Genomic DNA, 13,984 nt, shown 5'->3' on the forward strand with positions numbered 1-13,984 from the left:
GAGGATAGAGGAATGCAAGTTACTTTGTTTTCCTGTTTATTGAATGAATTTGCATTTCCTGCAGCCTGAGGCGTATCTATTTCACTTTTGGTGTGAAAGGGCCTTTACATTTGGCAAAATTATAACGTTTTTTTGTTTGTTTGTTATTATTAAAAAACTAACAAGCAAGCTCAGCCCAGTTGAGAAAAAGCTCAAAAATAAAATAAATAATGTAACACATTACTTTCTATAAAAAGTAACTAAGTAAAGAACTTAGTTACTTTTCAGGGAGTAACGCAAATATTGTAACACATTATTTTTTTAAAGTAACGGCTGTACTTTATTTTACAGCATGTGCACTTATGTGTACTTACAGCGTACTTAAGAAAGTACTGGGTAATAGAAGGCAACTAAATGGGTTAAGGTTAGGTTTAAGGGTAAGTTCAGGGTTAGTACCTAATTATAACCCAGTTATTGTGATTTATATAATAACATAGTATGTACTTGGGGAACGAGACTGTGAAATAAAGCGCTACCAGAGTAACTATCCCCAACACTGGTGCTGAGTCAGGTCTTAAAGCATAGTCTCAGAGGAAACATTTCAATGTGACACCTTTGCATAAAAAAACTTCTGAAAAACCTTTTCAGGTTATATTTGGCTGATCACAGTATTTTTTTTTAGCTTTTAACTAAGTGCTCATATAAATAACTTTTTTTGTGTGTGTCTTCATTTGAAAAGCAATTTCATTATTAAAGCTGCAAGCAGCGATGAAAGGGCCCTCGCACCCGTGCCATCGTCACTCGTTGGCTTTAGGAAGACAGAGCATGGTTGGGCAATGTGCATTTAAGGAGGTATACAGTATATAGTAGTTGCTAGCATGTTTAGTATGTTTTTAGCATGCTTAGTACACAATAGGTATGTGGTTAGTACTGCATTACTGTGTTAACCAGTTCAGTTTCTGTTGGCAGTAGGTGGGGTTATATATCTGAATATTGCTTCGTAGATGTGTTCAGTGCAGGACTTTTATCAAGTATGTGAAGTTTGGGGCAGATTGGATATTGTATGTTTGAGTTACAGCAAATTCATATTTAATTGTAGTAATAGTATGGTTTAGTACTTATAGTGTTTACTAGTATGTTTTAGCATGTTTCTAGTATGTTGGTAGGATGTTAAGCACCTACTGGCATTTTTTTTATATGTTATTAGGAGTCCACAACAGTGTTTAACATGTCACTTCCTGTTGCCAGCAGGTGGCGCTTTGACTGTAACTGAATATGAGCATTGTCATGTGTTCAAGACAGAACGCTTATCAAAAGTGTGAAGTTTGGCGCAGATTGGACATTGCCTTCTTGAGTAACAACAACATCCTGTTTCATTATATTAGCATGCTTTAGCACTTAGCTTAGTATTGCTAGCATGTTTTAACATGTTTCTAGCATGTTTAGAAGTCAATGGTATTTTTAACATGTTGCTAGAACGGCATCAACGTGTTAAACATGACACTTCCTGTTACCAGTAGGTGGCGCTATTACTATAACTGAATATTCTCATGTAGATGTGTTCAGGCCATGACTCTTATCAAACGTGTGACTTTCGGGGCAGATTGGACATTCCATGCCTGAGTTACAGCAAATTCCTATTTAATTGCTGTAATAGCATGCTTTAGCAATTAGCTAAGTGTTTGCTAGCATGTTTTAGCATGTGTCTAGTATGTTGTTAGCATGCTTAGCACTTGCTGGCACTTTTTTATATGTTATCAGGAGTTCACAACAGTGTTAAACATGTCACTTCCTGTTGCCAGCAGGTGGCGCTATGACTGTAACTGAATATGAGCATGGTCATGTGTTCAGGACAGAACGCTTATCAAACGTGTGAAGTTTGGCGCAGATTGGACATTCCATGCCTGAGTTTCAGCAACTTCCTGTTTCATGGCGAAACATCGAAATTTGTCAGGCCGCCGAGGACCCGCCCTTCGACAAAAACTCAAGATCTTCGCAATTTAACGTCGCAAAGGCCTTAAGATTACACTCACCAAATTTGAAGATGATCAGATTAAAACTGTAGGAGGAGTTCGTTAAAGTACGAGGCATGAAAATGGCAAAAACTGCACAAAAATCTGAGAGGAAGTTGAAAATGGCTGACTTCCTGTTGTGTTTAGGGCTACGCTCCAAGAGACTTTTTTGTAGGTATTAGGTCCTTACATGTATGTACCGAATTTCGTATACGTACGTGGAACATAGCGGGAGGCGCACTCCGTTGAACTTTTATAGGTGGCGCTATCGAGCCATTTTGCCCCGCCCAATTCTGAAACCTATATCAGATGTAAATTTTCGCCAGTTCTGATGCGTGTGCAAAGTTTCGTGAGTTTTCGAGCATGTTTAGGCCCTCAAAAATGCGATTAAATTCGGAGAAGAATAATAATAATAAACAGAGCAATTCCAAGAGGGTCCTCACACCATCGGTGCTCGGGCCCTAATGATTTTTGTTGTTGTTTTAATTGGCATATCTGGCACAGCCCGTTATGTGTGATGTGCGAGTGGCAAAGATGAATACAGTACAGATTTATCGCTACCATCCATCATCCTCAGGGACTTCATCACACACAAATGCATCCACACATACATACTGATATTCATTACATATGATTCATATACTTACATACCGCACCAGTGTAATAACGGCACACCAGGGACACAGGCCACTACACCACCGCTCATGTATTACATTTAAATCCTGCATGCTGCTAACAAAAGCGGAACCTTAAATCTGTCCTTGTCAAGACTCTTTCGATTGCATTACAATAGACTGAGGGTATTGAAATTCAGGAAAGGCATAGAGACCTATAATTAGGATCCAATCATCACTCCATTCACGTTGTCATTTTAAAAGGTGTTCAGTAAATCAGTGTCTACTACTGTTGCATTCTGTCAGATCACACTTCTTGCTTTATATATTGCTTGTGATTTCTTGTTTACTTGTTTGCACTATGGCTTATTATCATTGCATATACACGAGTATGCTATATGATTTGCTTTATTTTATATTATAACAAAATTAATTCATAAAACATAAGCCAATAAAAATGTATTTAGCCTACAACACAATTGGCTGCAGAAATTTGTAAGATATTTATATTTTGTTGACCTAATTTACTTCACTGATGGATCTATGTAAAGCAAAGTGGCATTTTATTATTATATATTTTATTGTTATCTAGCCTATTACATTTTAGTTTCAATCTGATTTCTCAAATCTAATTTCCCCCTATTCTTTATATTTTTATTCCTTCATATTATGTACAGTAACAGTCAAAAGTTTCTATTTCTATTTTTAATGTTTTTGAAAGAAGTCTCTTATGCTCATCAAGCCTGCATTTATTTGATCAAAAATACAGAAAAACTGTAATATTGTGAAATATTATAACAATTTAAAATAATGGTTTTCTGTTTGAATATACTTTAAAATATAATTTATGTGATGCAAAGCTTAATTTTCAGCATCATTACTCCAGTCATCAGTGTCACATGATCCTTCAGAAATCCTTATATGCTGATTTGATACTCAGTCATTATCAATTTTAGAAACAGTTGTGCTGCTTAATATTTTTTTTGAATCTGTGATACTTTTTCTTTGATGAATAAAAAGTTTTAAAAAAGAACAGCGTTTACTTAAAATATAAATATTGTGTAACAATATACACTACCGTTCAAAAGGTTTGGGTCTGTACAATTTTTTCTTTCTTTTTTTTCTGAAAGAAATTAATAGCCTACTTTTATTCAGCAAGAATATGTTAAAGTGGAAAAAAAAGTGATGGTAAAGATTTATATTGTTAGAAAAGATTTCTATTTTGAATAAATGCTGTTCTTTTTAACTTTTTATCCATCAATGCATTCTGAAAAACATACCACAGGTTCCATATTCGATTTCTGAAGGATCATGTGACACTGAAGACTGGAGTAATGATGCTAAAAATACAGCTTTGCATCACAGAAATAAATTATATTTGAAAGTATATTCAAAAAGAAAACCGGTATTTAAAATTATAATAATATTTCACAATATTGCGTTTTTTTCTGTATTTTTGATCAAATAAATGCAGGCTTGATGACTTCTTTCAAAAACATTAAAAATAGAAATGTAAATGTTTCCAAACTTTTGACCGATACATTATATCCAGTAATTTCACCCCATCATATTCTGTTTTATTCTACATTCCATCCTATTCTAAAACTCAGAAAGTTTTGCCGACTAAATTCATGTGTTGATCAGATTTATGTATGCAGCACGCACATAACTTGTTGTGAACAAAGCAAGATGAGACACACAGCATGTGTTTACTCCACATTCACATCGTATAGACTCATCGTTCAAGGCCACCACAGTGAGCAGACTTGATCTCGACACCATTACAAAGGCTCAATTTTTATTTGCGTGTGTATTTAAACACTTACTTTTGTGGCTGGAGTACCCGGGGTTATAGCCATAATAGCCTGTAATTCGTAAAATCCGATCCTCAATGTCATGGAGCCCGTTGGCCGTCACTGGAGGCGCTTGATCCCAGCGGCTGTTCACCTGCGGAGACGCCTTGCCCGGTAACGTTAGGTGCGGGCTCTTGCCTGGTAGGTGCGGGCTCTTGCCCGGTAGGGTCTCCAGGCGAAAGCAGGGCTCCTCTCCCAAATCCTGGATATCCGTGCTGCTCATTTTACCTCTGAACGGGCAAAATGGCAGCTTTCATGTAACAAGCGATAACCATACGAAACCCGCTGTTGAGAGCATCACCCGAGTCAAATTCCAGCACACGTTTCTTTGAGGAGTCTCTCAGGGTTGTTGTGTGAAACTTGCCCAGCGCGTTTACTTTCGTGCATCAGACAGCAGGGGGCGTCACGCTGCTCCGAACAGATGATAGTAAACACTGGAGGTCCGATTCATTTTAGTGAATCGGTTCGTTTCATTGAACAGCTCATAAAAACCAATCGTTTCAATTATCATCGTTTTATTATTGTGGTAAATACATTTTTAGATACTACTTTAGTAACGGAATTTGTCTGTTTTTTAACGACTTTAAAATGCTTTTTTTGGGGGGTTAAGGTTTCGCCTATATTAGCCACCACCACCTCACAGTTTTACTCCTGTGATTTACAAACGCTGTGCGATTCGGTTCGAATGAATCATTAAAACGAACCTGTTCAAAAGAAAAATTCGCTCGAGATTCGGAAATAACGGAGAAGTTATAGTGCAACAGTGGAGTGCAGTCGTTATTACAAAAGTGGAGACACAGTGTGTGTGTGTGTGTGTGTGTGTGTGTGTGTGTGTGTGTGTGTGTGTGTGTGTGTGTGTGTGTGTGTGTGTGTGTGTGTGTGTGTGTGTGTGTGTGTGTAAAAGCCAAGGCACTGCAGGGACAAAGCACACGATCTTCATACTATTGCTGCATGCTAACTAGTGGTAATTGCAAGCAATCTTAAAGAATTGGGTCTAAAGGAGTCACTGAAATATTCTACACAGAAAAGGTGGGAATGAAAGAGCGATATGACAGTGAACAGTGTGATAGCCTATATATATTTTCTGGAAAATGCTTTGGACCAGGACCAGGCATATATTGGATAGATAGATAGACAGACAGACAGACAGATAGATAGAGCACATATGTTACACTTTAATACTTTAGAGGCATGCGGCTGTGTCTCTATATTGTTTTGTTCAAATATTTACGAGGCTTTGCCTTTGAGAGTGAGAGTGTAGCTCTGAGATGGTGCCACAAGGCTATTTTGCCCAACAAAATTAGTTTTGGCTATAGCTTCACGTATCTGCATTCAACGGTAATTTCTCCGCTCCTAATTGTTAAAGTGAGTGATACAATAATGGCTAATTCATGTTTTAGCTAAAGCCACAGAGGCACAGTTGTTGTAAACTGTTATCACTTTCATTTAGCCACAACAGTTTGAATCTCTCCCATGCCAGTAAGTAAGAACACAACTTCAAATCTAGAGCAAAGCACTATAAAATGCCTCTGAATGCAAGTTTTGAGTTGCTGGTCTCAGCTTCGAGCATCTCTGCTCAAAACCAATGCTTCTTGCACAGAACATCCAGAAGAAAAGTGCTGAGGTTCAGGCCAAACCTAGTCCAATATCACAAGCCAAGTCTATTTCAGTGACTCCATATGGTTCTGTAGCAAATCCTTAGCACTTTGTGTGAAATCGATCTCCGGCACATGAGAGAATTTTCTCACGGTGCTCTCGGATTTTCTATGAGAGAAGGACACATGCTGAGTTTCATATGTGGCCCAATTACTGCACCACCCTCACTCTTGGCTAAACCTATCTGCTCTACACATTGCTTTGTTTCCTTTTGTTCTCCTTCCAGCCTGTTATGCTATCACTGTCTCGTACCATTCTTCACACTTGCTGGTGTTGTTTGGTGGCCAGAACAGCAACTTATGACTCTCAAAGCCCAGAACTTTTCTACACCGTTCAGAATGTTTTCCATTTCAGCTCGTTTTTTTTGCATAGCCAATGATATACTGTACAGTTCAAAGAAATTTTGGATAACACTTTATTTTATAGTGTCCTCGTTCCACATACTTATTATAGTATATAAATTAGGCATAATTACATGCAACTAAACCCTAATCCTAACCCTAACACTATATGTTGCTAATTAATATTACTCAGTACTTAATTGCATAATTACACTGTAATAAGGACAACTTAAAATAAAGTGCATGTACTGTAACCCTTACTTTTTGGTAAAACATAAACATATAATACAATAACATTTATTTTAAACATTTTATAATAGAATCATTCATGTAAATAATTGAATTATTTGTCTAATCATTATTTTCAAAATATTTTTGAAGGTAAGAATTTTTTGTTGACAAATAGGCTCATGAATTATGAATATATAAATATAACCACATTTCTGGAGTGTTACACCACATGGCATTTTACAATCTGGACTAACCTTGCCTTGTCATTAAAAAAAAAGTCAAATTACTTGATATTTTTAATAGAATATTTACCTTGACATGCAGTCATGAGGAGTCATGCATCATGCTCTATGATTTCATTTCTATTTTTAGGTTTACTTTCTGAATTTTTTATGCATTTTGGTTAAATTGCATGACTTTGATTTGGCACACAAAAGGGTAATGTTTATTTATTTTTTATTTTTTTACATGACATAGTTACACGTTACACATAACAGTAAATGATGCATAATTACAAGCAACTATAACCATAAACCAAACCCTAACTTTATTGCAAATGCATGTAATTAATGAATATTACACAGTAATTACACTGTAACAGCATCACCTTATAATAAAGTGTAAACCACAAAAGTATATCAAATAATATACTAAGCAGTGAAGCAGGATTGTTGCGTTGGGGAAACCTGTTTGTCATTAGTTTTATAATTCATTTAGGGCCGATGATGGTACAGAAATGACACAATTCACCTTTAAGAGCATATTTTAAGCCCTTTTGGTTTTGTCAGACACATTCTGGATCTTCACAATAAATGTTAGGCTACTTAGAATTCACTGACTGTAACCACCCTTTTATCATTCATGCTTCAAAGAGTGCTGGTGTAAAGTAAGAGCAGTAATCAGAAATAGTGGTTGTCTGTTTTGTAAGAGTGCTGTCAGGCAGATTGCTTCAGCGAAGAGGTCTTCTTCAGCATGATAATAAGGGTTGGACGTAAATGGCTGTCCTCTTCACTCACCATGGATTCTCTGCCCAGAGAAGAGACATAGTTTAGTCAATAAATCAATAGGTGAACATACTATATCTTTTCAAGGGCAATAGAGTTCGCCTGCTCTTTCTTCTTCCTGTTATTACTTTTTTTTTGTCATTTGCCCTCTGAGGGAGAGGGAGAAAAATTCATCATCAGAAAAAGAGCAGGGGTGTGTTTCCTGTACAACAACATAACTCGCTGCTTAACTACCAGTATATGATCATCATTGAAGGAATCAGCTCACGTTAAAAACCAGCTATGGCTACTAACTACTAGATACTACCAGCTACTAACCAGTAGGCTATATTTGGTAAATTTGTTGTTCAACCATGTTGGTTAATGATGTTACTAATAACTTCTTTTAATGAATATGCTTGAGATCGAACTAATGCTAGATCAGGGGTGCCCAATCCTGTTCCTGTATAGATCTACTTTCCTGGGATGCGTTTCCCGTGCAACGGCGTAAAGCAAGTATAGGCTTCTTCGTTTTTTTTTTACACGTACGCGAGCATACGCGCACATTCGATCGCACAGCCTTGCGAAGTATAATTCAGTAGGCCTATAGTGAAAAATTGACTGAGGTTTGAGACATAAATCTCACGCAAAGTTTGCACTTTGTTTGTGTGATACCCACTAACTCATCTTCATGGTTTAAAATGGAAAAATTTCCAGATGGTGGACAACCGTTCACATTTCACGTGATAATAAAAATTAAGCAAATATTAAAGAAATTAGTAAATAAAGTGAAAGTGAAAAGTGAAAGAAGTAAATTAATGTAAATTATAAGAGGTGCCGTAGTAGGCCTGTACCATGAACACGCAGTTGGTTTGGAAGATGTGGGTAATATGGTTTATCTATTTTAAAACATAAACTGGAGCAACAGTTTGCGAAATTGAAGCTATTTGATAGCTACAGAATTTAAAGATCACCCTCTTCATTTTCTTTCTTGCTGCAGTAAAAATGAAATGGTTTAACTTCTGTTTTCGTGAGGGAAAAACAGTGAGTTTAGGTCAATCGGTTATTCGCTCTGCTTCAACTGTGCGATACCCTCACGAGGGCCGACCAAAATTTCGGACATGCCAGAAATTCATCCGACCATCCGCTTGCCGGTCGGCACGAACACTGCACGACAAACGACGCCCAACAAAACTGAAAATCGGCCCGACTCAAGTCGCACGAGTCAGAATTCGGCTCAAAAGCGGATAAAAATCGCAGTGTATGCGCACTCTCTCAAAAAATGGTGCTGTAAATCTCTTGTCAAGCTAAAAGATGTATTCGAAATAAAAGATAGCCTATAGATTGTATTGAATGTCAGCTTGCTTATTTTGCTCAAGATAAGGATTTATTACAGTCCTCCTGTAGTCAATAATTTTATCCCCTAAAACTAATCTTTGATCACCAACATGACATTTTTAAACATATTTCCTTGAAAAAAAATTCTTCATGCCTTAAAATAGCTTTAATGTACCTCGACACCCTTGCCTCATTTATTATACGGTTCTATGAATATGCAAATTATCCCCGCCTCCACTCACTCACACCAGTTCAGAGATCCACTCGTTGACGATCGCACGTTGATGTGATTGGTTACAAGGTAGTTTGTGACGACAGAAACGCCTGCGATTTCAAATCACGTTTTTGAGACTGTCTTTGGTTCACTGCAGGTTTAAGGAGAAAATACTCTGCAATGGTGTCGACTTATGAATTTGCACATGGTTCGTCTTAAACCATATTAAAAACACCACATAGGCATATAAACAACATTAAAAACTTGATTTTCACCACAGGGGGACGTTAAGTCCACATGTCAAGCAAACAAAACCACAGGTCGAGAGCTGTAGTTCGTCCAACCACACAACTGTTGGTTGGAATATGGTTTCGGGGGAAGAACAGACTCGTTGAACTATGCTGATAACGACGGAACTAACGAAATGCACCCCAGACAGACATTCAGTGCGTGACTGGAGCCTGAGATGTCTGTCCAGCTGCCGCAGGAAGAGAGAGAGAGAGAGAGAGAGAGAGAGAGAGACTATTGTAATGAGATACGGAAGTGACATTAGGCCTACATTGATTCCAACTAAATTAGTGAGAGAGAGACTAATTACGAACGTCTGAGATTATGCTTACATTTTCAATTTGATTTAGACTCTTTGCTTTTTTGTCCATCAGATCTTGAGTAAATAGCCTTGCCCTTGATGCATGCATATTACTGTTGATCATGGTTAGGGATTTGTAAGTATTGACACAATATCCTGCACCATTTGTGTTAAACTGACATATTTATACCTCAAATTAAACATCTTATTGTGGAGAGGTATGTTATTACCTTTTTAAACAAACTTATGATTTTTGCCTGACAGATGATAATGGGCTACAGCAACTGCATAGCAAGTAGCAACACTAGAAACCAATTTTCTAATGACAAACTAGTCAATAGGCCATCTTTGAAAGGAAGATAGTGGATGCTTGGTTTGTCAGGCAGGGAAATGAAATGGTAAATTAGCTAATGTCTTACAATAATAAAGTTTAGTTAATTAATATTGTCTGTGTACAGTCCTGTGGGCCCCCAGGACCATAGAGGACTTTAGTTGGCATCCTTTATCATAAGGCTTTTTGCAGCATGCCAACCAATATTTTTGCAAAACTCAAAAAATGTATCTATTTATACAATTCACTGCCATTTCCAGTTGAAATGAACACAAGTGGCAGTAAAACACCAACAATATTTATTCCTTTTAACACAATTTATTATTACAAAGCAGATTATTGATTAATAAATTCTTATTTTGTGTGGTTTCTTGCACAATACTATGTTATGAATTCTAAATTACTAATTTACCATAGTGCATGATTTGTAAACGTATAATTTTTGGCGTTTACATCACATAATCTGCTCCATATGTATGACTTTTTTGACTTGGTAATCTTAAACAGAAGCTTACCTTGGACAGCATTGCACATGCGATGCGGAGCGCTTGGGTGCGAGTCCAGTGAAACATGAGTCACTATAAAAAAGCTTGAAGACAAAGACTCACGAAGAAGATGAAATGCCATGGTTGCTTCAGCAAATGTGTTTTTAACTCACGTTTGCTTTCGTTAACACTATCAGTAAGGTGTTTAGGCTATTGGTTTAGTGTACCTGGTTCTTTTCAAACTAGATAGAGAATTAACATTTAAAGGATTAGTTCACCTCAAAATAAAAATGTCCTGATAATTTACTCACCCCAATGCCATCCAAGATGTCCATGTCTTTCTTTCTTCAGTGGAAAAGAAATTAAGTTTTTTGGGGAAAACATTTCAGGATTTTCCTACACACAATGGACTTCAATGGCAACCAGAATGTTGAAGTTCAAATCAATGCAGTTTCAAAGGGCTCTGAAGTGCTTCAAAGGGCTCTGCACGATCCCAGCTGAGGAATGGGGTCTTATCTAGCGAAACAATCAGTCATTTAAAAAAAAAAAAAAAAAGAAAGAAAAAGTATATACTTTTTAACCACAATTGTTCGTCTTGTGCTGGTCTGCGACGCGCCACGCATTGCGTCATCACGTTGGAAAGGTTACGAGTCACAGATCATCTTTCTAAGTTATTTGTCTGTGTACTCTGGTTCAAAAAGGTAGGGAAGGGCGAAAAATTCCATCTCATTTTCTCTTCCAACTTCAAAATCGTCCGACATCTTTGTTTTAATATATTATTATTATTTTCTTCTTTTTTGTCGTGACCTTTCCAACGTAATGACGTAATACGTGGCGCGTCGCAGACCAGCACAAGACGAACAATTGTGGTTAAAAAGTATATACATTTTTATTTATATTTTTTAGATAATGACCGATCGTTTCGCTAGACAAGACCCTTATTTCTCGACTGGGATCGTGCAGAGCCCTTTGAAACACTTCAGAGCCCTTTGAAACGGCATTGATTTGAACTTCAACAGTCTGTTTTCCATTTAAGTCCATTGTGTGGAGAAAAATCCAGAAATGTTTTCCTCAAAATACTTAATTTATTTTCCACTGAAGAAAGAAAGACATGAACATCTTGGATGGCATTGGGGTGAGTAAATTATCATGAAATTTTCATTTTGAGGTGAACTAATCCTTTAAGCCCCACTCAAAAGACAATTCATTTCTGAACTGCTGCGATACGTACAACAGCCAATGTAATAAAACGTACTCGGTTACTAACGTAACCTCTGTTCTCTCTAGAGAGGGAACGAGTATTGCGTAAGCTAGCTTACGCTGCGGGAAAGTCTCCTTTCTCGAGATACTGAAGCCAAAAATTATCCTTAATTTTTTAAAACTTTGTCAACGCAGTGCGGCAGCCTGCAGACCTAGGGCAAGCGAATCGCGTGCCCATTGGCTGCTCTGCGGCAACTGCAGCAGCCTATGGCTGAGCCTTGCGCGTGACGTCACGTCCAATGAGCGCGCTTGGCGCACTTAATGCGTCACAGCCCGTCATTAGGGGTGTGGCTTAGCGTATATAAGCAAGGAACAGAGGCTGCTTCACTGGTTTCTGTCGCATGAAGCGAAATGAGCTCGTGGCGAGAGCACGGCGGGTTACGCAATACTCGTTCCCTCTCTAGAGAGAACAGAGGTTACGTTAGTAACCGAGTACGTTCTCTTACGAGAGGTTCTCTCGTATTGCGTAAGCTAGCTTACGCTGCGGGAACACCCTTGTCAACGCCGTGCGCGCGCCCAGCATCCTGAATGAATCCCATGGGGGGGGGCCCAGGGAACGCGAAGCGGAGCTGGGCGGCCAAGATACCACAGTACACAAGCACATAATATGGGGCAGGGAGCGGCACAGCCGGTCCAACTAACACTTCCCACATAGTGTAGCTCAACCAGTAGAGCTAAATCCGCAACATAGCCCGCGCACAGACAGTGGGCTGGCTTACGCGAGACTTAGACTGATAGCACTTTGGCCTGCAAAGCGGGGACTTCCAGGTTGTAAAACCTAACAAATGTGGAGGGGGAGGCCCAGCCTGCCGCCGCACAAATGTCATGAATGGGAATCCCACTGGACCACGCCCACGATGAGGCCATGCCTCTGGTGGAGTGTGCCCGAATGCCCAAAGGGCACTGCAGGTTTTTTGATGCGTAAGCAGCTGCGATAGCGTCAACTATCCATCTGGACAGGGTGTGTTTCGAGGCGGCGAGACCCTTGGTGCGCCCACCAAACGAAACAAAGAGCTGCTCTGAACGCCTGAAGGCGGCGGAGCGTGAAATATAGCTTTTTAGCGCTCTAACTGGGCAGAGGAGATTACTATCTGCCTCGCAGCCAGCATTTGGCAGGGCTGACAGGGAAATGACCTGCGCTCTGAAGGGAGTGCCCAGAATTTTGGGGACGTACCCATGCCTCGGTCTGAGAATAACTTTAGAGTTATTGGGTCCGAACTCGAGGCACGCAGCGTTAGTGGATAACGCGTGAAGGTCTCCCACACGTTTTACTGAAGACAGAGCTATCAGAAAAACGGTTTTGAGCGTGAGGTATTTCATATCCACAGTTTCTAAGGGTTCAAAGGGATGTGCTTTCAGTGCGTCTAAGACCAGTGAAAGATCCCACATAGGAACCGAAGGGGGTCGCGGGGGGTTCATCCTCCTCGCTCCTCTAAGGAAGCGGATGACAAACTCGTTCCTTCCTAATGCGCGGCCCGGCTCTGAGACAGAGAGCGCTGAAATAGCCGCGACATAGACTTTGAGCGTGGAGGGGGACCTGCCCGCGTCCAGTAACTCTTGAAGGAAGCACAAAACGTGCGAGACCCCACATGTCTGTGGATTAAGCCCTTTGGTAGTGCACCATTTGTTAAACACCGACCATTTAGACGTGTAGAGCCGCCTCGTGGAGGGGGCTCTAGCTTGTATGATCGTGTTCATCACCCCTTCTGGTAGATCAGCGTGTAATTGTTGAGGCTCCACGCATGCAGAGACCAATGCTCTGGGTGGGGATGCCAAATCGAGCCGTGGGCTTGAGAGAGAAGGTCTCTCCGCACCGGAATCGGCCAGGGGGCTGAGTCTGCCAATTGTATGAGTTCCGGGAACCAAGCTTGGTTCTCCCAGAACGGGGCTATGAGGAGCACTGTGTGGCGCGCTTTCCTGACTCTCTCGATGACCTGAGGCAGCAGAGAGACTGGTGGAAACGCATATAGCGGGCCGCTGGGCCATGTCTGGGCCAGCGCGTCCTCGCTCTTTGAAAAGAACACTGGGCAGTGGGCGTTGTCTTTTGACGCAAAGAGGTCGACTTTCGCTCTGCCAAAGCGGCGCCACAGCGACTGGA

General features: G+C 39.7%; 1 protein-coding gene across 1 annotated transcript in view; it reads right to left on the minus strand.

Annotated features, from left to right (window-relative positions):
* Positions 1-4,820, minus strand: part of slc35f4 (solute carrier family 35 member F4) — a 37,089-nt gene extending 32,269 nt beyond the window's left edge. Inside the window, exon 1 of the mRNA XM_082143818.1 lies at positions 4,432-4,820. Coding sequence (XP_081999944.1) covers positions 4,432-4,681 — 250 coding nt within the window. The 5' untranslated portion in view covers positions 4,682-4,820. The remainder of the gene's footprint in view (positions 1-4,431) is intronic.
* Positions 4,821-13,984: the final 9,164 nt, after the last annotated feature.

This window comes from Leuciscus leuciscus (genome assembly GCF_965113295.1).
Source record: "Leuciscus leuciscus genome assembly, chromosome: 17".
In the NCBI taxonomy this organism is placed as follows: Eukaryota; Metazoa; Chordata; class Actinopteri; order Cypriniformes; family Leuciscidae; genus Leuciscus; species Leuciscus leuciscus.